This window comes from Mytilus californianus, unplaced genomic scaffold, assembly GCF_021869535.1.
Source record: "Mytilus californianus isolate M0D057914Y unplaced genomic scaffold, xbMytCali1.0.p SCAF_6, whole genome shotgun sequence".
NCBI classification, from domain to species: Eukaryota; Metazoa; Mollusca; class Bivalvia; order Mytilida; family Mytilidae; genus Mytilus; species Mytilus californianus.
This window is the reverse complement of record NW_026262712.1, coordinates 118755613-118782863: the sequence shown is the minus strand read 5'-3', so window position 1 is coordinate 118782863 and position 27251 is coordinate 118755613. Positions and strand designations below refer to the sequence as shown.

Genomic DNA, 27251 nt, shown 5'->3' with positions numbered 1-27251 from the left:
TAAAGGGTTACGTTTGTTAACTTAATATTGATTGGATATTTTCCTAAAACTAATCCAATGAAATCTTTGTGACGTAAACAATCGTTATTTTTAGTAATCAGATGTAAACAGTCGGAGTCGGAAATAAACAGCTGTATTTTGGGTTTGAAGAGAGCTGCTATATTAAATAAAAAAGAGACTAGGGAGATCAGAGATGACAAAACCATTGACAGTGGTAATTTTTTTAATTATTATTGCAATTCAATAGCTTCGTAATTATGACTATATTTTGTTCTTTTTATTGTTATTCCTGTACGTAAATAACCATTGAAGGTCAGTTCTGTGACCCACTTAATTTATTTGTAAACATATAAATTATATGTAATTTACAGTTATCTATGACTTGAAAATGTTAAAAATGTTCAGGGTTTTCTCTGCATACTCAACTTTTGATAATTAAGATGAATATTATATCTATGCATCGCGATATAAACGCGTTTTAGTGGTTACAACGTCAACAATGAGCAGAATTTGATGTGTTGCCAAATTTGGCAAAAATCACGCATCATCAGTTTTATTTTAGACTTCTCGTATTTCGACGCTGGCCTTAACTTTTGAGTCAGGACATAATTAAATAATTAACTCCCTTCAATCTCGTATACTACACCACTGACCAGAGACATTTTATTGTATTAAATATGACTACACTCATGAACATGTGATGAAACTATCATAATGTCACGTGGTAAAATACGTCAACCGTATCCATGTGCTTACTATTTAACTGTTAAACTTTCATTTAAGAAATAGAAATGGTCAGTAATGAAGCAATGCATTGAACATTGATGTTTTTTTTTTATTTTAATTTTGTATGTTTTAAAGTTTTTAAATCCAGCCAGATTTACACTTTTTAAAAATCATTTATGCTGCATTAAAAAACATGTCATTAAAACAAAAATTGAAAAATAAAATAAATTATATTTGACAAAACCCAAAAATGAATGAATATATTAATTAAGTTAATAATAAAAAAATAATAGGAAATATTAGTTTGTCTGAAAAATTGGGTATACTGTCTTACTAAATTAATCATCAAAAAAAGTTGTGATGTAAAGCATCTTGGTAAATGTGCAAAGCTTTGTTAATCTTGTCAATACATGATTTATTGTCGAGCCTTCGACTTTTGTCGAAAAAGCGAGACATAGCGATCCTACATTCCGTCGTCGGCGGCGGCGGCGTCCACAAATATTCACTCTGTGGTTAAAGTTTTTGAAATTTTAATAACTTTCTTAAACTATCCTGGATTTCTACCAAACTTGGACAGAAGCTTGTTTATGATCATAAGATTATATTCAAAAGTAAATTTTGTAAAAAGAAAATTCCATTTTTTCCGTATTTTACTTATAAGTGGACTTAGTTTTTCTGCCAGGAAACATTACATTCACTCTGTGGTTAAAGTTTTTGAAATTTTAATAACTTTCTTAAACTATCCTGGATTTCTACCAAACTTGGAAAGAAGCTTGTTTATGATCATAAGATAGTATCCAGAAGTAAATTTTGTAAAAAAAAATTCCATTTTTTCCGTATTTTACTTATAAATGGACTTAGTTTTTCTGCCAGTTAACATTACATTCACTCTGTGGTTAAAGTTTTTAAAATTTTAACAACTTTCTTAAACTATCCTGGATTTGTACCACACTTGGACAGAAGCTTGTTTATGATCAAAAGTTAGTATCTAGAAGGAAATTTTGATAAAATTTTGTTCCATTTTTTCCTTTTTTACTTATAAATGGACTTAGTTTTTCTTCTTTATTAGATTCATAAATTATCCTGGATTTTTACCAAACTTGGACAGAAGCTACTTACAATCAAAAGATAGTATAGAGAGGAATATTTTTAATAATTTTTTTCCTCATTTTTGTTGAGCCTGCGATTAACACCAAAAGTAGGCGAGACACTGGGTTCCGCGGAACCCTTACGAATTTTTTTTGTTATACGACTGCAAAAAATTTGCGATCTCTATGAAATTAAACCAAAAGGTCCAATACCACAAAAGGAAGGTTGGGATTAATGTTTTTGGGGATGATGGTCCCAACAGTTTAGGAATTAGGGGCCAAAACAAGCATTTTTCTAGTTTCAGGACAATTGGGTAGAAGTATTTTGATTGCTCTGAAATTGTACCGCAAGGTTCATTATCACAAGCAGTAAGTTGAGATTCATTTTGGGGGTAATTGCCCAAACCGATCAGGAATTAGGGGCCAAAAAGTGGCCAAAGCAAGCAATTTTCTAGTTTCCAGACAATAACTTGTGTTCAAGTGTATGGATCTCTCTGAAATTGTACTGCAAGGTTCCATATCATAAAGGGAATGCTTAGATTGATTTTGAGGGTTATTGCCTCAAAATTTTAGGAATTAGCATGATTAGGGGACAAAAAATGGGCAAAAAACAAGCATTTTTCTAGTTTCATGACAATAACTTGTGTGTAAGTATGGATCTTTCTGAAATTGTACTACAAGGTTCCATATCACAAAGGGAAAGCTGGAATTGAGTTTGGGGGTAATTGCCCAAAACATTTAGGAATAAGGGGCCAAAAATAAACATTTTTCTAGTTTCCAGACAATAACTTGTGTTCAAGTGTATGGATCTCTCTGAAATTGTACTACAAGGTACCATACCACAAAGGGAAGGCTTGGATTGATTTTGGGGGTAATTGCCTGAATATTTTAGGAATTAGGGGCCAAAAAGGGGCAAAAAACAAGCATTTTTTCCTAGTTTCAGGACAATAACTTGTGTGTAAGTGTATGGATCTTTATGAAATTCTGTTTCAGAAACCTATATTGTGTCAAATATTTAATCACAATCCAAATTCAGTGCTGTATCAAGCTTGAATGTTGTGTCTATACTTGCTCCAACTGTTCAGGGTTTGACCTCTGTGGTCATATCAAGCTGCGCCCAGCAAAGCATTTTATTTCCTGTGTACAAGCTTTGTATTAAGTAACATCAAGTTCCCAAAATATTCTATAGAACACCAAATAAAAAAATAATGGTGCTTTGAAACACCCAAGATATATGTTTATGACTCAGTAATATTTTACTGCAATGAAATGTAGGATAAATTTTCTACAACGGAATATTTTTTTAGACCCTTTTTAGTATGCAACCGGATGTGACGTACATGTACTATGATTTGGTGGTATTACACATAAAGAAGACTTTTTAATCGGATTTTTGAAGGAAAATTCAATTTTTCATTATTAATTAGATAATAATCTATTTTAGATATTCAATCACAATCCAAATTCAGAGCTGTTTTAAGCTTAAATGTTGTGTCCATACTTGCTCAACTGTTCAGGGTTCGACCTCTGCAGGAAAATCCGGTTTGCTGTCACTCAACAGCCTCTTGTTTGTTTAATAAACTGAATGTGATTTTTATACGACCGCAAAAATTTTTTGACGTTGGCGTCGTTGTCGTCCGAAGACACATTGGTTTTTGCACTATAACTTTAGTTTAAACAGGCTATTATTTCAACTTGGAATTATTTTTAATTATGGGATTTGCATAATTTCTTGTGCTTGAAATTTTTAATAAATTCCATGTTTATTTTGTATTTTAATGTTCTGTGCGCACAACACTATCTAAACATTATAATACAGAATAAACATGGAATTTATTAAAAATTTCAAACACAAGAAATTATGGAAATTCCATAATTAAAAATAATTCCAAGTTGAAATAATAGCCTGTTTTTAAGTGAATGGATCTCTATGAAATTTTACCATAAGGTTAAATACCACAAAAGGAAGGTTGGGATTGATTTTGGGGGTCATGGTACCAACAGTTAAGGAAAAAGGGGCCAATGGCAAAAATAAGCATTTTCTAGTTTCCAGACTATAACTTGTGGAACGGTGTATGGATCTCTCTGAATTATACCACAAGTTTCCATACCACAAAGGGATGGTTAGGATTTGCTTTGGGGGGTTATGGCTCAAACCGTTTAGGAATTAGGGGCAAAAAAAGCGGGAAAAACAAGGTTGTCCTGGTTAATGGACAAATTCTTTAGTACAAAACATAATTTAAACCCTACTGAAAATGAGTACGGGATTCCACTGGATTTCCAGTGAAATTACACTGGTATTCAGTGGAAAAAAATATTCCGATGGAATCCCATTAGAATTTCATCCAAAACATCTGGAATATTTTTCACACTGTAATTCCAATGGAAAATCAGTGAAATTTCCAATGAAACTTCCAATAAATTTCCAGTGGAATATTATTGTCTATATTTCAGTGGATTTTTGATTTAATGCAAATATTCCAGTGGAATTTTGGACTTAGAAATTTAAAGGAATATATACTTCTAATTCAAATTTTCAAATAATTAAGTGAATGATTATTATATAAAGGATTTAATTGTAACATATGATTTGCTGGCCTGATAAGAAATTAAATATTATAATCATGATAATATATGGGATGTAATGAATATTTCATAAACCTACATATATACATGTATATGAAACATTTTTTCAAAAAAGTTACATGGTTAAACGTAATATGAAATCACTTGCCTAGCAACAAATGAAAATAATCATTTGGTCTGAAAGACACCCCCACCCACCCCCCTCCATATAAAATAAGTAAAATGGTAGCTCCTCAGATGTAGGGTGAATATAATGCATCACCATATAGCCTATGAGTATGACACATTGAAAGGATACATTTTAACTATTAAGAAATAAAATTAAATGTGCAATAATATAAATAAATAAATGAATATTTTATATCAAATTGGGTTGAGAATAAGATTCTGTTTGATTTAACGAACAAAAACAATTAAGATTCTTTTTGAAAAATGTGCATGGCTCTTAAAAGGGCCGTTTTTAAACAGATCTGTTGCAGAAATTATCTTCAGTCTGTACGAATTGTTAGGATAACTCCGTTTTTTTCTTCAAGTGACCGTACTGGCAACTGCCCTGCACTACAGTCTACATGTATACAATAATATAATTATTTCTCCTTTGACTTCATCATGTTCATTAACTGTTACTGGTCTACTGTTCTTTTGAGAAAAATAAAGTGAACGGCTTTCATTTTCCACATTGTTCTATAAACTGTTTCGGTATCTTAACTTTGTCGGTATGATGAATTTTTCATCATTTTCATGTCCTGAACTCGGCACTGGAACTCGGGTCATATAAGTTAATCTATAGAAACATTTCACTTAATCCCCTCCAATTAATTGTACGATAAATGTCAGTGTTTTGGCATAATTTGAGCAGAAAATTCGTGAAACTGTAGTCTTTAATGTTGTTTTTCAACACACATGTTTACATTCATGGAGGCTGCCATTTTTTTCTACCAGACTATAAATATAACCGCTGATTTGATTGGATAACTCAATTTCCGGGATTTCCGATCGGCCAATCAGATCGTCGTTATCATTAATACACGGAATGTGTTCAAATTTGAAACTAAAAATATTGTACGAGTATGTATCCTGTCCAGCTGTGGTTACATTAATCATGTTAATTATTATTAATACTCAACAACCTTCGATAAATAAAGAAATAGACATTAAAGGCAGAACATTTAGGCATGACATTAGCTGTTGAACCAAGAATTTACGATGAGACGATGTGCTGATGTAGGACAGACGTACAGCAGATACAGGTAATTTTTAAGAGATTTTACATTTGATCATGAATATTTTTAATTAAAATTTAAAAAAAGATATACACCCCCTTTAGTTTCATTCATAATCTCCGTTAGTTCACACTTTGAGGATGACCATTTGGTGTTCTGAAAAGGGGGAATGTAATAATAATTTTATTCAATCAAGGAAAGATGTTTACTACACAATTTCCGGCACATTCAACTTAATTTTGTCATGTTCTGATTTGGATGGACATGCAACACAAAAATTCCCTAAAGGTTAATATTGTGTTTTAGAATCTTTATACTTAAATGAAAGAAGCTTCTTAATTATATATGTACATTGTATGATAAATATCAGTAATATATGATGCATACAGGTCATGACCAGAATTGAAAATTATTAATAAAATGTCTTTACATATTTTTTTTAGGTTGTCCATATATTAAAAGGGATTTTTCATGGTGAAGGTACAAAGCTGCAAAAATGATGACTGTGCATCGATCAATACCCACTCAATAATATGAAAACACGATGAAAACAAACAAACCAGCAGCAGAAAAGAAATTTGAGTATAAGATTATTGAAAGGTACTTATTGAATTATTTTTTCATCCTTCCCACACTTGAAATAAAAATACATTAATCATTCACATCTATAAGCTTTTAACACAGATAGTAAACCAACAACAAACACAACACAAAGGGAAAGATAATATGAGGCTAAATAAAAATATATGCATGGTTCCAATTACCTTACCTACCTTTTTTTTAGTCTTAACAATAGCCTACCCTAAAGATTTTTTTGTCATTTTTCACTGTTTAAGTCAGAATGTTACTCCCATAGACTCAATGTAAAAAAAAGCCATAAAATAAAAAAAATCCTTACCTATACCTACCCTAATTTTTTTTTAAATGTAACTGGAACCACACATACCATTTTATTTGGCCTCTGAGAGACACCTGATCCATGAACTATAAAAGTCTATTTTGATAAAAAGAGATGTGTGTTATAAGTCTAAGAGACAGCAACCCAACAACTATAGCCAAAGATATCTAGAGAACACATAGTCTTCAACAATAGACATACATGTGTCTAAATTGCTCTTAGTGTATAAATGTTGTGAATAAATTAAACAAACACAAAAAAAATATGCCAGTAACATATATTTTTGAATAATTGCAGACTGGAGCATGGTATTGTAATGTTATTTTAATTCAAAATTCTATGCATGTTATGATGTATGATTTTTTTTCTTTCAGATTAATCAATGAACATGATGAAGACTTAATGGAACAGGATTGGAATGCAGAAACTTTGGACTTAATTCATGAATAACATCAATGGATGATGAAGAAAACTGAACAAACTGACAAAGTATTTCGTATGCATGTAAACTGGACATTTTTGTTTGTTTAATGCACAATAAACAAATTTGTAAAATTGAAAATTAAAACCATTTGTGAAAGATTTCAAGAGGACCAAAAGTTACCATGGACTTATGAATGATTTAACCAGAAAAATGATTTACATGTACAATTAAGTAAATACATGTACATCTTTGACTAAAAAATGATAATTTATCAACATTAATATTTTAAAGAGGTTGATCTTTTCGTTTAAAAGGTCTTAAATGTGGATAATGTATAAACTGTTGTAATTTCTTTGATTGTTGACTTGCATTAAAATGGTTATTGTCTTATTTCAAGTTTTCTTGTTAATTCATTCAAAAATAAGCAGTGCATGCAAAATGATATTTACATTTCAGTGGAAATGTCAATTTCCATTGAAATATCACTGGTTTTCTTTGGTTGATTGTTACAATTTCCAATGGAATTACCACTGGTATCCCAGTTGAAAACAATAAATGTCCAGTGGGAAAACAATGGTATTCCAACGAAGTTTTCACTGGTATTCCAATGGAATTTCCACTGTATTCCACTCGAGTATTCACCGGAATCCCACTGGATATTCCACTGATATCCCAATGGAAAACAATGAATGTCCAATGAAAATCCCGACCAAATTTCCCAGTGGTAATACAGTGGTATTCCAATGGAACTCTGATGAAACTCCACTGGTATTTTCAGTGAAATCCCACTTTACATTTTCAGTAGGGAAGCAGTGTAAGGTTGATAAATCAAATACGTCATTTGAATTACCTCCCTTACACTGCTTTTAAATTATGTATAAAGTAATGGTTAATGAACAATTAAGACAATTTAAAAGCAGTGTAAGGGAGGTAATCCAAATACAACATTTTGATTACTTCCCTTACAGTGCTTTTAAATTATGTTGAAAGAAATGCATATTTATAAAGGAAATTCTATTATAAAATAGATTAAGTTAGCACTATGGTAAATTTAAATGGGTAATTATGGTTGCAAACTCCATTGGAAATTTGAATTGAGAATATGACCATATCTTGAGGGAAAGAATTTTTTGCGGGAAAAAGGGGGGGGGGGGGGTTAAATAGAAATTGTGGGGGGTCAATTTTTTCTCATTTCAGATTTCAGAAATTAAAAAGAATTATTCTTCAAATATTTTTTTTTTCAAATTTCAAATATTGAAAAAATTCAAGAAGTAATCTTTAATTGCACAGTACGTATGGCACATTAGATTTGTAAAATCTTTGACCACATTTATTTCTTTGTTATGCCGAATCTAACCATGTATTTAGATTTTTAATTTGGGGTCCAGTTTTCAAATTGGTCTACATTAAGGTCCAAAGGGTCCAAAATTAAACTTAGTTTGATTTTAACAAAAATTGAATATATGGGGTCTTTGATCCTATATGCGGAATCTAAACATGTACAAATGTATTTAGATTTTTGATTTTGGGCCCAGTTTTCAAGTTGGTCCAAATTGGGGTCAAAAATTAAACTTTGTTTGATTTCAACAAAAATTGAATATATGGGGTTCTTTGATATGCTGAATCTAACCATGTATTTAGATTTTTTATTTGTGGGCCCCGCTATCAAATTGGTTCATATTGAGGTCAAAAGGGTCCAAAATTAAACTTTGTTTGATTTCATCATAAATTGAATTATTGGGGTTCTTTGATATGCCAAATCTAACCGTGTATTAAGATTTTTAATTCTGGGTCCAGTTTTCAAATTGTTCTACATTGAGGTCCAAAGGGTCCAAAATTAAACTTAGTTTGATTTTAACAACAATTGAATTCTTGGGGTTCTTTGATATGCTGAATCTAAACATGTGTTTAGATTTTTGATTATGGGCCCAATTTTCAAGTTGGTCCAAGTTGGGTCCAAAATTAAACTTTGTTTGATTTCAACAAAAATTGAATATATGGGGTTCTTTGATATGCGGAATCTAACCATGTATTTTGATTTTTGGGCCCCGTTATCAAATTGGTCCACATTGAGGTCAAAAGGGTCCAAAATTAAACTTTGTTTGATTTCATCAAAAACTGAATTCTTTGGATTCTTTGATATGCTGAATCTAACCTTGTATTTTAATTTTAGATTTTGGATATTGGACCATAATAGGTAAATTATTCTGTGTCAGAAACCTATGCTGTGTCAAATATTTAATCACAATCCAAATTCAGAGCTGTATCAAGCTTGGATGTTGTGTCCATACTTGCCCCAACTGTTCAGGGTTCAACCTCTGCAGTCATATCAAGCTGCGCCCAGCGGAGCATTTTATTTTCCTTTTTAATACTGGTTATTTCAAGCATTACTGTCAAGTTTTGTCAAAATCAGTTCAATAGTTTTAGAAAATTCTAGTAGAATGTAAGACGACATCTACGTCGATTCGAGCAAAATTTCTTGGAAAATCAAAACATTAATCCAAATCCAAAAGTTGACTCTAGGATGATAAATACCACTAATAGACCTATTGTCTTCATTATTAGGTCCCTTTTGGTCCATTTATACCTCTCATTTCCTTAAAATTTCAAATTTTTAGACCAGTAAATAAAATTTTTGGGGTAAATTTCACTCATTTATGAAAGAAATGTGATAATAAATGAGTAATTGAAGTATTCAAGCTAAATGAACTATCCATATAAAAGTTTACTGACCCCACTATATATTTATCAAAGTGTTACTTTAAGGAGAAAGTTTTCTATTAGGTATGTATACAGTCCAACAACACTGAAAAGACACCTATGCGGCAACATATGTATACAATCCAACAACACTGAAAATACAAATATAGGGCAACATATGTATACAGTCTAACAACACAAAAAAAGATACCTTAAGGTCAACATATGTTTATAGTTCAACAACTTAGAAAAAAACATCTATAGGGCAACATATGTATACAGTCCAACAACTCAGAATAGACATATATAGGGCAACATATGTATACAGTCCAACAACACTGACAAGACATCTATAGGGCAACATATGTATACAGTCCAACAATGACAAGACATCTATAGGGCAACATATGTATACAATCCAACAACACTGAAATTACAAATATAGGGCAACATATGTATACAGTCCAACAACACAAAAAAAGATACCTAAAGGTCAACATATGTATACAGTTCAACAACTCAGAAAAGACATCTATAGGGCAACATATGTATACAGTCCAACAACACTAAAAAGACACCTATACGGCAACATATGTATACAGTCAAACAACACTGAAAAAAAAAATATAGGGCAACATTTGTATACGGTCCAACAACACTGAAAAGACATCTATAGGGCAACACATGTATACAGTCCAACAACACTGAAAAAACAAATATAGGGCAACATATGTATACAGTCCAACAACACTAAAAAGACAAATATAGGGCAACATATGTATACAGTCCAACAACACTGAAATGAAAAATATAGGGCAACATTTTTATACAGTCCAACAGTCAAGGATATAACTCTATAGGGTTATTAGAGAAAAATAACATTCATTTGTTATTGTGGACTAAAAAATCAAAGAACTGTGATAACATATGGATGTTACATGTTTCAAAGGGACAATATACATCATTAGTTTTGTTAAAATGTATACAAGGTCTATTGCTATTAATATTGTCTTTATGTATACTTAACTATAGAAAGATATAACATTTCATAGTTTGCCAATCATGCATAGTACACCTATATGTTATTACAGAAAAAATATGCCTATAATAACTAAAGGGTGTTATTACAGCTTCTCTACATCACTCCTAAGCATTTGCTAAGACATTCATCATGCTTAATTACAATGAATATTAATTTATTGTAAGAAATAATGGTCAGAGCATGTAATGAGGTTCTGCACAAGCTTCACAGTAATTCCCAAGTGTCTCATATAACAAGTTACATGCCTTTAATAACTAAGCCTTGTTATTACAGCTCAGTTTATCCCTTAAAAGCCTCTTCTCATTTATTTACCATGGTTAATGAAAAATGTATTAATTTAATTCAAAAATTAGTTATCAAGGCTATGCATTTAAGTTCTGCGCAGATTCCCTAGAGCCCACTAATATTCAAATTATGTATGATTTATTTTACAAATAACAAACATATGTTATTACAGATTTAGAAAATTTATGGATAAAAAAGTAGACAACTCACGAAAGTATCTGTAATAACACATACAAGTTATTTTCTGTAATAACCCTATTGAGTTATATCCCTGGCTGTCCAACAACACTGAAAAGACATCTATAGGGCAACATATTTATACAGTCCAACAACACTGAAAAAACAAATATAGGGCAACATATGTATACAGTCAAACAACACTAAAAAGACAAATATAGGGCAACATATGTATACATTCCAACAATACTGAAAAGACAAACATAGGACAACATGTGTATACAGTGAGTCTAACAACACTAAAAGTCAAATATAGGGCAACATATGATATGTATAGAGTCCAACAGCACTAAAATACACCTATAGGGCAACATATTTATACAGTTCAACAACACTGAAAAGACATTAATAGGACAACATATGTATACAGTCAAACAACACTGACAAAACATCTATAGGGCAACATATGTATACAGTCCAACTACACAAAAAAAGATACCTAAAGGTCAACATATGTATACAGTTCAACAACTCAGAAAAAACATCTATAGCGCAACATATATATACAGTTTATCAACACTGACAAGACATCTATATGGCAACATATGTATACAGTCCAACAACACTGACAAGACATCTATAGGACAACATATGTATACAGTCAAACAACACTAAGAAGACAAATATAGGGCAACATATGTATATCTTCTAACAACACTAAAAAGACAAATATAGGGCAACACATGTATACAGTCCAACAACACTGAAGAAACAAATATAGGGCAACATATGTATACAGTCCAACAACACTGAAAAAACAAATAAAGGGCAACATATGTATACAGTCCAACAACACTGAAAAGACATCTATAGGGCAACATATGTATACAGTCCAACAACACTGAAAAAACAAATATAGGGCAACATATGTATACAGGCCAACAACTCAAAAAAGACATTTATAAGACAATATATCTATACAGACAAACAACACTAAAAAGACAAATATAGGGCAACATATGTATACATTCCAACAACACTTAAAAGACAAATATAGGGCAACACATGTATACAGTCCAACAACACTGAAAAGACATTTATAGGGCAATATATGTATATAGTCCAACAACATTGAAAAGAGAAATGTAGGGCAACACATGTATACAGTCCAAAAACACTTAAAAGACAAATATAGGGCAACATATGTTAACAGTCCAACAACACTGAAAAGACAAATATCAGGCATCATATGTATACAGTCCAACAACACTCAAAAGACAAATATAGGGCAACATATGTATACAGAAAAACAACACTTAAAAAACAAATATAGGGCAACACATGTATACATTCCAACAACACTTAAAAGACAAATATAGGGCAACACATGTATACAGTCCAACAACACTGAAAAGACATTTATAGGGCAATATATGTATATAGTCCAACAACATTGAAAAGACAAATATAGGGCAACACATGTATACAGTCCAACAACACTGAAAAGACATTTATAGGGCAATATATGTATATAGTCCAACAACATTGAAAAGAGAAATATAGGGCAACACATGTATACAGTCTAACAACACTAAAAAGACAAATATAGGGCAACACATGTATACAGTCCAACAACACTTAAAAGACAAATATAGGGCAACACATGTATACAGTCTAACACCTGAGAAAAAACAAATATAGGGCAACATATGTATACAGTTCAGCAACACTGAAAAGACAAATAATGGGCAACATATGTTAACAGTCCAACAACACAAAAAAAGATACCTAAAGGTCAACATTTGTATACAGTTCAACAACTCAGAAAAGACAAATATAGGGCAACATATGTATACACTCCATCAACATTGACAAGACATCTATAGGGCAACATATGTATACAGTCCAACAACACTGAAAAGACATCTATAGGGCAACATATGTATACAGTCCAACAACATTGAAAAAACAAATATAGGGCAACATATGTATACAGTCAAACAACACTAAAAAGACAAATATAGGGCAACATATGTATACATTCCAACAATACTGAAAAGACAAACATAGGACAACATGTGTATACAGTGAGTCTAACAACACTAAAAGTCAAATATAGGGCAACATATGATATGTATACAGTCCAACAGCACTAAAATACACCTATAGGGCAACATATTTATACAGTTCAACAACACTGAAAAGACATTAATAGGACAACATATGTATACAGTCAAACAACACTGACAAAACATCTATAGGGCAACATTTGTATACAGTCCAACTACACAAAAAAAGATACCTAAAGGTCAACATATGTATACAGTTCAACAACTCAGAAAAAACATCTATAGGGCAACATATATATACAGTTTATCAACACTGACAAGACATCTATATGGCAACATATGTATACAGTCCAACAACACTGACAAGACATCTATAGGACAACATATGTATACAGTCAAACAACACTAAGAAGACAAATATAGGGCAACATATGTATATCTTCTAACAACACTAAAAAGACAAATATAGGGCAACACATGTATACAGTCCAACAACACTGAAGAAACAAATATAGGGCAACATATGTATACAGTCCAACAACACTGAAAAAACAAATAAAGGGCAACATATGTATACAGTCCAACAACACTGAAAAGACATCTATAGGGCAACATATGTATACAGTCCAACAACACTGAAAAAACAAATATAGGGCAACATATGTATACAGGCCAACAACTCAAAAAAGACATTTATAAGACAATATATCTATACAGACAAACAACACTAAAAAGACAAATATAGGGCAACATATGTATACATTCCAACAACACTTAAAAGACATTTATAGGGCAATATATGTATATAGTCCAACAACATTGAAAAGAGAAATATAGGGCAACACATGTATACAGTCCAAAAACACTTAAAAGACAAATATAGGGCAACATATGTTTACAGTCCAACAACACTGAAAAGACAAATATCAGGCATCATATGTATACAGTCCAACAACACTCAAAAGACAAATATAGGGCAACATACGTATACAGAAAAACAACACTTAAAAACAAATATAGGGCAACACATGTATACATTCCAACAACACTTAAAAGACAAATATAGGGCAACACATGTATACAGTCCAACAACACTGAAAAGACATTTATAGGGCAATATATGTATATAGTCCAACAACATTGAAAAGACAAATATAGGGCAACACATGTATACAGTCTAACAACACTAAAAAGACAAATATAGGGCAACACATGTATACAGTCCAACAACACTTAAAAGACAAATATAGGGCAACACATGTATACAGTCTAACACCTGAGAAAAAACAAATATAGTGCAACATATGTATACAGTTCAGCAACACTGAAAAGACAAATATAGGGCAACATATGTTAACAGTCCAACAACACAAAAAAAGATACCTAAAGGTCAACATTTGTATACAGTTCAACAACTCAGAAAAGACAAATATAGGGCAACATATGTATACAATCCATCAACATTGACAAGACATCTATAGGGCAACATATGTATACAGTCCAACAACACTGAAAAGACATCTATAGGGCAACATATGTATACAGTCCAACAACACTGAAAAAACAAATATAGGGAAACATATGTATACAGTCAAACAACACTAAAAAGACAAATATAGGGCAACATATGTATACATTCCAACAATACTGAAAAGACAAACATAGGACAACATGTGTATACAGTGAGTCTAACAACACTAAAAGTCAAATATAGGGCAACATATGATATGTATAGAGTCCAACAGCACTAAAATACACCTATAGGGCAACATATTTATACAGTTCAACGACACTGAAAAGACATTAATAGGACAACATATGTATACAGTCAAACAACACTGACAAAACATCTATAGGGCAACATTTGTATACAGTCCAACTACACAAAAAAAGATACCTAAAGGTCAACATATGTATACAGTTCAACAACTCAGAAAAAACATCTATAGGGCAACATATATATACAGTTTATCAACACTGACAAGACATCTATATGGCAACATATGTATACAGTCCAACAACACTGATTAGACATCTATAGGACAACATATGTATACAGTCAAACAACACTAAGAAGACAAATATAGGGCAACATATGTATATCTTCTAACAACACTAAAAAGACAAATATAGGGCAACACATGTATACAGTCCAACAACACTGAAGAAACAAATATAGGGCAACATATGTATACAGTCCAACAACACTGAAAAAACAAATAAAGGGCAACATATGTATACAGTCAAACAACACTGACAAAACATCTATAGGGCAACATTTGTATACAGTCCAACTACACAAAAAAAGATACCTAAAGGTCAACATATGTATACAGTTCAACAACTCAGAAAAAACATCTATAGGGCAACATATATATACAGTTTATCAACACTGACAAGACATCTATATGGCAACATATGTATACTGTCCAACAACACTGACAAGACATCTATAGGACAACATATGTATACAGTCAAACAACACTAAGAAGACAAATATAGGGCAACATATGTATATCTTCTAACAACACTAAAAAGACAAATATAGGGCAACACATGTATACAGTCCAACAACACTGAAGAAACAAATATAGGGCAACATATGTATACAGTCCAACAACACTGAAAAAACAAATAAAGGGCAACATATGTATACAGTCCAACAACACTGAAAAGACATCTATAGGGCAACATATGTATACAGTCCAACAACACTGAAAAAACAAATATAGGGCAACATATGTATACAGGCCAACAACTCAAAAAAGACATTTATAAGACAATATATCTATACAGACAAACAACACTAAAAAGACAAATATAGGGCAACATATGTATACATTCCAACAACACTTAAAAGACAAATATAGGGCAACACATGTATACAGTCCAACAACACTGAAAAGACATTTATAGGGCAATATATGTATATAGTCCAACAACATTGAAAAGAGAAATATAGGGCAACACATGTATACAGTCCAAAAACACTTAAAAGACAAATATAGGGCAACATATGTTTACAGTCCAACAACACTGAAAAGACAAATATCAGGCATCATATGTATACAGTCCAACAACACTCAAAAGACAAATATAGGGCAACATACGTATACAGAAAAACAACACTTAAAAACAAATATAGGGCAACACATGTATACATTCCAACAACACTTAAAAGACAAATATAGGGCAACACATGTATACAGTCCAACAACACTGAAAAGACATTTATAGGGCAATATATGTATATAGTCCAACAACATTGAAAAGACAAATATAGGGCAACACATGTATACAGTCTAACAACACTAAAAAGACAAATATAGGGCAACACATGTATACAGTCCAACAACACTTAAAAGACAAATATAGGGCAACACATGTATACAGTCTAACACCTGAGAAAAAACAAATATAGTGCAACATATGTATACAGTTCAGCAACACTGAAAAGACAAATATAGGGCAACATATGTTAACAGTCCAACAACACAAAAAAAGATACCTAAAGGTCAACATTTGTATACAGTTCAACAACTCAGAAAAGACAAATATAGGGCAACATATGTATACAATCCATCAACATTGACAAGACATCTATAGGGCAACATATGTATACAGTCCAACAACACTGAAAAGACATCTATAGGGCAACATATGTATACAGTCCAACAACACTGAAAAAACAAATATAGGGAAACATATGTATACAGTCAAACAACACTAAAAAGACAAATATAGGGCAACATATGTATACATTCCAACAATACTGAAAAGACAAACATAGGACAACATGTGTATACAGTGAGTCTAACAACACTAAAAGTCAAATATAGGGCAACATATGATATGTATAGAGTCCAACAGCACTAAAATACACCTATAGGGCAACATATTTATACAGTTCAACGACACTGAAAAGACATTAATAGGACAACATATGTATACAGTCAAACAACACTGACAAAACATCTATAGGGCAACATTTGTATACAGTCCAACTACACAAAAAAAGATACCTAAAGGTCAACATATGTATACAGTTCAACAACTCAGAAAAAACATCTATAGGGCAACATATATATACAGTTTATCAACACTGACAAGACATCTATATGGCAACATATGTATACAGTCCAACAACACTGATTAGACATCTATAGGACAACATATGTATACAGTCAAACAACACTAAGAAGACAAATATAGGGCAACATATGTATATCTTCTAACAACACTAAAAAGACAAATATAGGGCAACACATGTATACAGTCCAACAACACTGAAGAAACAAATATAGGGCAACATATGTATACAGTCCAACAACACTGAAAAAACAAATAAAGGGCAACATATGTATACAGTCCAACAACACTGAAAAGACATCTATAGGGCAACATATGTATACAGTCTAACAACACTGAAAAAACAAATATAGGGCAACATATGTATACAGGCCAACAACTCAAAAAAGACATTTATAAGACAATATATCTATACAGACAAACAACACTAAAAAGACAAATATAGGGCAACATATGTATACATTCCAACAACACTTAAAAGACAAATATAGGGCAACACATGTATACAGTCCAACAACACTGAAAAGACATTTATAGGGCAATATATGTATATAGTCCAACAACATTGAAAAGAGAAATATAGGGCAACACATGTATACAGTCCAAAAACACTTAAAAGACAAATATAGGGCAACATATGTTTACAGTCCAACAACACTGAAAAGACAAATATCAGGCATCATATGTATACAGTCCAACAACACTCAAAAGACAAATATAGGGCAACATATGTATACAGAAAAACAACACTTAAAAAACAAATATAGGGCAACACATGTATACATTCCAACAACACTTAAAAGACAAATATAGGGCAACACAAGTATACAGTCCAACAACACTGAAAAGACATTTATAGGGCAATATATGTATATAGTCCAACAACATTGAAAAGAGAAATATAGGACAACACATGTATACAGTCTAACAACACTAAAAAGACAAATATAGGGCAACACATGTATACAGTCCAACAACACTTAAAAGACAAATATAGGGCAACACATGTATACAGTCTAACACCTGAGAAAAAACAAATATAGTGCAACATATGTATACAGTTCAGCAACACTGAAAAGACAAATATAGGGCAACATATGTTAACAGTCCAACAACACAAAAAAAGATACCTAAAGGTCAACATTTGTATACAGTTCAACAACTCAGAAAAGACAAATATAGGGCAACATATGTATACACTCCATCAACATTGACAAGACATCTATAGGGCAACATATGTATACAGTCCAACAACACTGAAAAGACATCTATAGGGCAACATATGTATACAGTCCAACAACACTGAAAAAACAAATATAGGGCAACATATGTATACAGTCAAACAACACTAAAAAGACAAATATAGGGCAACATATGTATACAGTCTAACAACACTAAAAAGACAAATATAGGGCAACACATGTATACAGTGCAACAACACTAAAAAGACAAATATAGGGCAACACATGTATACAGTCCAACACTTGAGAAAAAACAAATATAGGGCAACATATGTATAAAGTCCAACAACACTGAAAAGACATATATAGGGCAACATATGTATATAGTCCAACAACACTTAAAAGACATCTATAGGGCAACATATGTAGACAGTCCAACAACACTGAAAAGACATCTATAGGGCAACATATGTATACAGTCAAACAACACTGAAAAGACATCTATAGGGCAACAGATGAATACAGTCCAACAACACTAAAAAGACATTTAAAGGTCAATACATGTAAACAGTCCAACAACACTAAAAAGACATATATAGGGCAACATATGTATACAGTCCAACAACACTGACAAGACATCTATAGGGCAACATATGTATACAGTCTAACAACACTAAAAAGACAAATATAGGGCAACACATGTATACAGTCCAACAACACAAAAAAGACAAATATAGGGCAACACATGTATACAGTCCAACACTTAAGAAAAAACAAATATAGGGCTTCAAATGTATAAAGTCCAACAACACTGAAAAGACATATATAGGGCAACATATGTATACAGTCCAACAACACTGAAAAGACATCTATAGGGCAACATATGTAGACAGTCCATCAACACTGAAAAGACATCTATAGGGCAACATATGTGTACAGTCAAACAACACTGAAAAGACATATATAGGACAACATATGTATACAGTCAAACACGCTAAAAAGACAAATATAGGGCAACATATGTATACAGTCCAACAACTCAGAAAAGACAAATATAGGGCAACATATGTATACACTCCATCAACATTGACAAGACATCTATAGGGCAACATATGTATACAGTCCAACAATACTGAAAAGACAAATATAGAGCAACATGTGTATACAGTCTAACAACACTAAACAGACACCTATGGGGCAACATATGTATATAGTCCAACAACACTTAAAAGACAAATATAGGGCAACACATGTATAGAGTCCAACAACACTGAAAAGACATTCATAGGGCAATATATGTATAGTCCAACAATATTGAAAAGAGAAATATAGGGCAACACATGTATACAGTCCAACAACACTCAAAAGACAAATATAGGGCAACATATGTATACAGTCCAACAACACCCAAAAGACAAATATAGGGCAACATATGTATACAGTCTAACAACACTAAAAAGACAAATATAGGGCAACACATGTAAACAGTCCAACAACACTAAAAAGACAAATATAGGGCAACACATGTATACAGTCCAACACTTGAGAAAAAACAAATATAGGGCAACAAATGTATAAAGTCCAACAACACTGAAAAGACATATATAGGGCAACATATGTATACAGTCCAACACTTGAGAAAAAACAAATATAGGGCAACAAATGTATAAAGTCCAACAACACTGAAAAGACATCTATAGGGCAACATATGTATACAGTCAAACAACACTGAAAAGACATATATAGGGCAACATATGTATACAGTCCAACACGCTAAAAAGACAAATATAGGGCAACATATGTATACAGTCAAACAACACTGAAAAAAAATATAGGGCAACATTTGTATACAGTCCAACAACACTGAAAAAACAAATATAGGGCAATATATAGGATGCTCTTAATATCGTCTGTAGTAAAGTTTTCATTGAATTCAGCTGAAACAATCAATGGTCTGCAGATACACCAAAATTTCCAAATTAAAAAATCCTATTAAGATATAACATACAACAACCACTGACAAGGTTCCTGACTTTGGAGGGTTGCATTCATATGGGGGGAGTTATTAGTTTTCCTAAATTCCATTGCATATGTATTTCTCTTTATCTCCACGTGTACATATGGGGGGAGTTATTAGTTTTCCTAAATTCCATTGCATATGTATTTCTCTTTCTCTCCACGTGTACATATGGGGGTAGTTATTAGTTTTCCTAAATGCCATTGCATATGTACATTGTATTTCTCTTTCTCTCCACGTGTACATATGGGGGGAGTTATTAGTTTTCCTAAATGCCATTGCATATGTATTTCTCTTTCTCTCCACAAACAAACAGTGTTCTCCCCAGGGCCTTTTAGCATCATGGTAATGTGATGCTATCTGAGATTATTATGTTATAGATTATATGTTATGGATGTGGTGCAATAATCTTAAATGTGATGCTATGTGAAGTGGTTTTCTTATAGATTGTGTTATGGATGTGATGCTATAATTTTTAGAAACAAGATGGTATTTCAAATTCCCCTGTTTACCAGGATGCTAAATGAAATATCTGGGGAGAACACTGACAACATGTACAATGCTCATGTAGTTTGATCAACTATTAAGGTAAACAAAAATAATTGTTTTAATTTTTACCTTATAATCACAACTTAGGGTTAGATATCATGTCTGCGATGACCGTCACCTCTCGTGGGATGGTTAAATTACACAACTGATATCATGTCTGCGATGACCGTCACCTCTCGTGGGATGGTTAAATTACACAACTGATATCATGTCTGCGATGACCGTCACCTCTCGTGGGATGGTTTAATTACATAACTGATATCATGTCTGCGATGACCGTCACCTCTCGTGGGATGGTTTAATTACACAACTGATATCATGTCTGCGATGACCGTCACCTCTCGTGGGATGGTTAAATTACACAACTGATATCATGTCTGCGATGACCGTCACCTCTCGTGGGATGGTTTAATTACACAACTGATATCATGTCTGCGATGACCGTCACCTCTTGTGGGATGGTTTAATTACACAACTGATATCATGTCTGCGATGACCGTCACCTCTCGTGGGATGATTTAATTACACAACTGATATCATGTCTGCGATGACCGTCACCTCTCGTGGGATGGTTTAATTACACAACTGATATCATGTCTGCAATGACCGTCACCTCTCCTGGGATGGTTTAATTACACAACTGATATCATGTCTGCGATGACCGTCACCTCTCCTGGGATGGTTTAATTACACAACTGATATCATGTCTGCGATGACCGTCACCTCTCGTGGGATGGTTTAATTACACAACTGATATCATGTCTGCGATGACCGTCACCTCTCGTGGGATGGTTTAATTACACAACTGATATCATGTCTGCGATGACCGTCACCTCTCCTGGGATGGTTTTAATTACACAACTGATATCATGTCTGTGATGACCTTCACCTCTCTTGGGATGGTTTATTTACACAACTGATATCATGTCTGCGATGACCGTCACCTCTCGTGGGATGGTTTATTTACACAACTGATATCATGTCTGCGATGACCGTCACCTCTCGTGGGATGGTTTATTTACACAACTGATATCATGTCTGCGATGACCGTCACCTCTCGTGGGATGGTTTAATTACACAACTGATATCATGTCTGCGATGACCGTCACCTCTCTTGGGATGGTTAAATTACACAAGTGATACATGTCTGCGATGACCGTCACTTTCGTGGGATGGTTTAATTACACAACTGATATCATGTCTGCGATGACCCTCTCGTGGGATGGTTTAATTACATAACTGATATCATGTCTGCGATGACCGTCACCTCTTGTGGGATGGTTTAATTACACAACTGATATCATGTCTGCGATGACCGTCACCTCTCGTGGGATGGTTTAATTACACAACTGATATCATGTCTGCGATGACCGTCACCTCTCGTGGGATGGTTAAATTACACAACTGATATCATGTCTGCGATGACCGTCACCTCTCGTGGGATGGTTTAATTACATAACTGATATCATGTCTGCGATGACCGTCACCTCTCGTGGGATGGTTTAATTACACAACTGATATCATGTCTGCGATGACCGTCACCTCTCGTGGGATGATTTAATTACACAACTGATATCATGTCTGCGATGACCGTCACCTCTCGTGGGATGGTTTAATTACACAACTGATATCATGTCTGCAATGACCGTCACCCCTCCTGGGATGGTTTAATTACACAACTGATATCATGTCTGCGATGACCGTCACCTCTCCTGGGATGGTTTAATTACACAACTGATATCATGTCTGCGATGACCGTCACCTCTCGTGGGATGGTTTAATTACACAACTGATATCATGTCTGCGATGACCGTCACCTCTCGTGGGATGGTTTAATTACACAACTGATATCATGTCTGCGATGACCGTCACCTCTCCTGGGATGGTTTTAATTACACAACTGATATCATGTCTGTGATGACCTTCACCTCTCTTGGGATGGTTTATTTACACAACTGATATCATGTCTGCGATGACCGTCACCTCTGGTGGGATGGTTTATTTACACAACTGATATCATGTCTGCGATGACCATCACCTCTCGTGGGATGGTTTATTTACACAACTGATATCATGTCTGCGATGACCGTCACCTCTCGTGGGATGGTTTAATTACACAACTGATATCATGTCTGCGATGACCGTCACCTCTCTTGGGATGGTTAAATTACACAAGTGATACATGTCTGCGATGACCGTCACTTTCGTGGGATGGTTTAATTACACAACTGATATAATGTCTGCGATGACCCTCTCGTGGGATGGTTTAATTACATAACTGATATCATGTCTGCGATGACCGTCACCTCTTGTGGGATGGTTTAATTACACAACTGATATCATGTCTGCGATGACCGTCACCTCTCCTGGGATGGTTTAATTACACAACTGATATCATGTCTGCGATGACCGTCACCTCTCGTGGGATGGTTTAATTACACAACTGATATCATGTCTGCAATGACCGTCACCTCTCCTGGGATGGTTTAATTACACAACTGATATCATGTCTGCGATGACCGTCACCTCTCCTGGGATGGGTTAATTACACAACTGATATCATGTCTGCGATGACCGTCCTCTCTTGTGGGATGGTTTAATTGCACAACTGATATCATGTCTGCGATGACCGTCACCTCTCGTGGGATGGTTTCATTACACAACTGATATCATGTCTGCGATGACCGTCACCTCTCGTGGGATGGTTTAATTACACAACTGATATCATGTCTGCGATGACCGTCACCTCTCTTGGGATGGTTTAATTACACAACTGATATCATGTCTGCGATGACCGTCACCTCTCGTGGGATGGTTTAATTACACAACTGATATCATGTCTGCGATGACCGTCACCTCTTGTGGGATGGTTTATTTACACAACTGATATCATGTCTGCGATGACCGTCACCTCTTGTGGGATGGTTTAATTACACAACTGATATCATGTCTGCGATGACCGTCACCTCTCTTGGGATGGTTAAATTACACAAGTGATACATGTCTGCGATGACCGTCACTTTCGTGGGATGGTTTAATTACACAACTGATATCATGTCTGCGATGACTGTCACCTCTCGTGGGATGGTTTAATTACACAACTGATATCATGTCTGCAATGACCGTCACCTCTAGTGGGATGGTTTAATTACACAACTGATATCATGTCTGCGATGACTGTCACCTCTTGTGGGATGGTTTTATTACACAACTGATATCATGTCTGCGATGACCGTCACCTCACGTGGGATGGTTTAATTACACAACTGATATCATGTCTGCGATGACCATCACCTCACGTGGGATGGTTTAATTACACAACTGTTTTAATGTCTGCGATGACTGTCACCTTTCATGGGATGGTTTAATTACCCAAACGTGATTATAATTAATATATTATCTCAATTTTATTTTTTTTTTTTTTTTCAGTTGAAGAGTGTTGGTCCAAAGTTGGTTCCTTTCTTCAAGACTTGTGCTATTTTCTTCGTTCTGTATGGCAACGAACCAGCAGCCTGCGGGATAGTTTATTGTATACTGAAATGTCTTCCTGTCATATCGCTAATCTTATTTATATTACTTGATGGGATGAGCTTGTCAGAATCGTATTACAGGTATTCCAGGAGAATCTTGATTGGACTTATATTTTCTTGCTTCGGTGATGTATTTTTGGTATGGAAACATAAAGGCATGAACTTTGAACTTGGATTACTCATGTTTGCTGTTGCCCAAACAGAATACGCACGTGCTTTTGGTTGGAGACCTTTCAATCTGTATGCTGGCGGAACGTTCGCAATACTTGGGGCAGCCGTTTACTACTTTTTAAGTTCAAATTTGGACGGCATAATGTCCTATCTAGTGGCCCTATATATCACGCTTATTTGCACTATGGCCTGGAGAGCAGTAGCAAGAGTCCAGATATTTGATGATTTGAGAACTTGGTGCAAGCTATGTGGTTGTTTTGCAGCTATTTTCTGTCTGCTTTCTAAAACCACGAACTTTGAACTTCCATTTGGGTTAGTCCTGTTTGCAATTGCTCAAATTGAATACGCACATGCTTTTGGATGGAAACCTTTGAACCTGTATGTTGGCGGATTGACTGCAGTTCTTGGGTCAGCAGTGTACTATCTTTTAAGTGCATATGTGGGCGACATGGTGTCCTACATGTATTTAGTGGCCATATTCATTACGCTTGTTTGCATAATGGGATGTAGAGCGGTAGCTAGATTCCAGTTATTGGACGATTTGTGGACGACTTGGGGCAAGCTGTTTGGTTGTATAGGAGCTATGTTCTTTGTCCTGTCTGATCTTACAATAGCAGTGGATAAGTTTTGTTTTGATGTACCATGTGCACACCAGATAATCATGCTGACATATTATGCTGCTCAGGTGTTGATTGCATTGTCTGTTGTTGATAGTCAGGTTGATGAACTCTTGAACTCGAATTTGAAGAAAACTGATGGTCCGATTGATAAACTCTTCAAGAAAACTGCCAATTATCTGTCACAAACTCTACACCTGGAGTGATTGAGCCATCTTTAGTTTTGAACTCTTGATGGCCTGAGTTAAGATTTTTAAAAGTTAATTCCAAGTGAAGAACACAAATCTTTGAATTAAGTGTACAATGCTTCATTCATATATATACCTAACCAGAAAGATGAGATATCTGAATAGACATGATAGAGACACACTGGTAAAAAAATGTAAACACGGAAATACTCAGAACCATCTTGTTGTAAGTGGTTGTATTATATACCTTGTTGTGTAAACCAATTATACTGCCGCTAGTTTGTCAAATACAGGTACATGTATGATACGTATAAATTGTTATTGCCAAAAATTTTGATCACGTTATAATTGTCTTTCATTTGTTATATTTTACCATGGTTACAGTTATTGTTCATTTTATAGAAATCAAAAGTTGGGACTGAAACAAAATTTACCAAGAAAAGAAAATAAGGTCATCAGTACGAGTTATATCAAAAGTGTAATGTATATCTATTTCATTATACATGAAATGTTTTCTTTTTCCTTGTGAATTTTTAGAGAATAATATGGTGTGCACTCATTCAAATGTTTTGGCACAGAAAGTTTTATTTTATCATCCGCTTTAATGCCCCTCTGACTGTGAACAACAAAATATCTTCTTTCAGCAAAACTGCTGTTATATATAATATGAATTCTATTGGATTTACACATTGTAACAGTCTAAGCACAGATTTATAAAGTCAATTTTAAATTCTATTGGTTTGACATTTTATGATGTATGAAATTAATTTAAAATAAATTGAAATGTCATTAAACAAATTTGGCAAAACTCTTTCTTGAAATGTATACGTACTCAAGGCATTCACATTTCTGATTCAAAAAGAAATAGTCCCCCTTTTTTTACCTCATCAATATTTAGTCACAAAAAGGTACCTTCAGAATTATTTTTTTGAATAACTAATGGAAGAATTCAATTATAACATCAATATTCATGTTAGTAGTGCATGAGTTAATTAATTATCAGTGTTGTTTGGTCACGATTTGAATTTTTTGTTTGATATTTGATTTCTTTGATTAGTTATTCTTATTATTACATTGACCATGGGCTTATAGAGGAAATAAAGTATAAAATACGGGAAACTATATCTTTTTCTACACATTCCCTGTTCCTTTTGATGCAACAGCATTAACAATTTTACAATGCCCATTTTTGTATGACGTCAAGAGGAGTGAAATTATAAGATTCATTTCACATGCGATTTATCAGTTTTTATTGATCTGGCAAATTGCGGTATTTCTTTGCAATCAATGTAATGATATAAAATAATTTTGTTGCAAATCCTTTTCCACATTCTAGTCTTCAGCTCATACACTTCAGATTTTGAAGAAATCAAGCCTATGTTAATGATTATATAACTGTAGTGTAGTGTTAGACTGTAGACTTTTCAGAATCTTTATTCTGAATTTATTACTTTGTTGCTACCATGACGTTATATTGATTTATGTCATAGTCCTGATACATGTAGTGCTGTAATGAATGATTTTGTTTGTGTTAACATTGTCTCATTATTACATTGTATAATAACATGTATATATTCACACTAATTGTTTTATTGCTGAAGACATATTTTATGTATTTTTCTTCTTTTTTTTTCTTTTTCTTTTTGATCATGTTTGTGTATTGCAGTGTTAAGAAACAAAGATCTGTGTTA

At 33.6% G+C, this 27251-nt stretch overlaps 1 protein-coding gene and 1 long non-coding RNA gene across 2 annotated transcripts; both read left to right on the top strand.

Annotated features, from left to right (window-relative positions):
* The first annotated feature begins 81 nt into the window (after positions 1-81).
* On the top strand, positions 82-27251 carry LOC127706401 (lysoplasmalogenase-like protein TMEM86A). Its single transcript, XM_052210988.1, has 2 exons — positions 82-214; positions 24484-27251. The coding sequence occupies exons 1-2, from the start codon at positions 194-196 to the stop codon at positions 25576-25578; spliced, it is 1116 nt and encodes a 371-aa protein (XP_052066948.1). The 5' UTR covers positions 82-193; the 3' UTR covers positions 25579-27251.
* On the top strand, positions 4914-7180 carry LOC127706402 (uncharacterized). Its single transcript, XR_007984449.1, has 3 exons — positions 4914-5650; positions 6067-6223; positions 6896-7180. It is a non-coding gene; the product is annotated as an uncharacterized LOC127706402 (long non-coding RNA).

Coding starts and splice junctions, on each gene's coding strand:
- LOC127706401 (XM_052210988.1), top strand. CDS start 194: ATGACAAAACCATTGACAGTG. Junction 215..24,483: donor TGACAAAACCATTGACAGTG/GTAATTTTTTTA, acceptor TTTTTTTTTCAG/TTGAAGAGTGTTGGTCCAAA.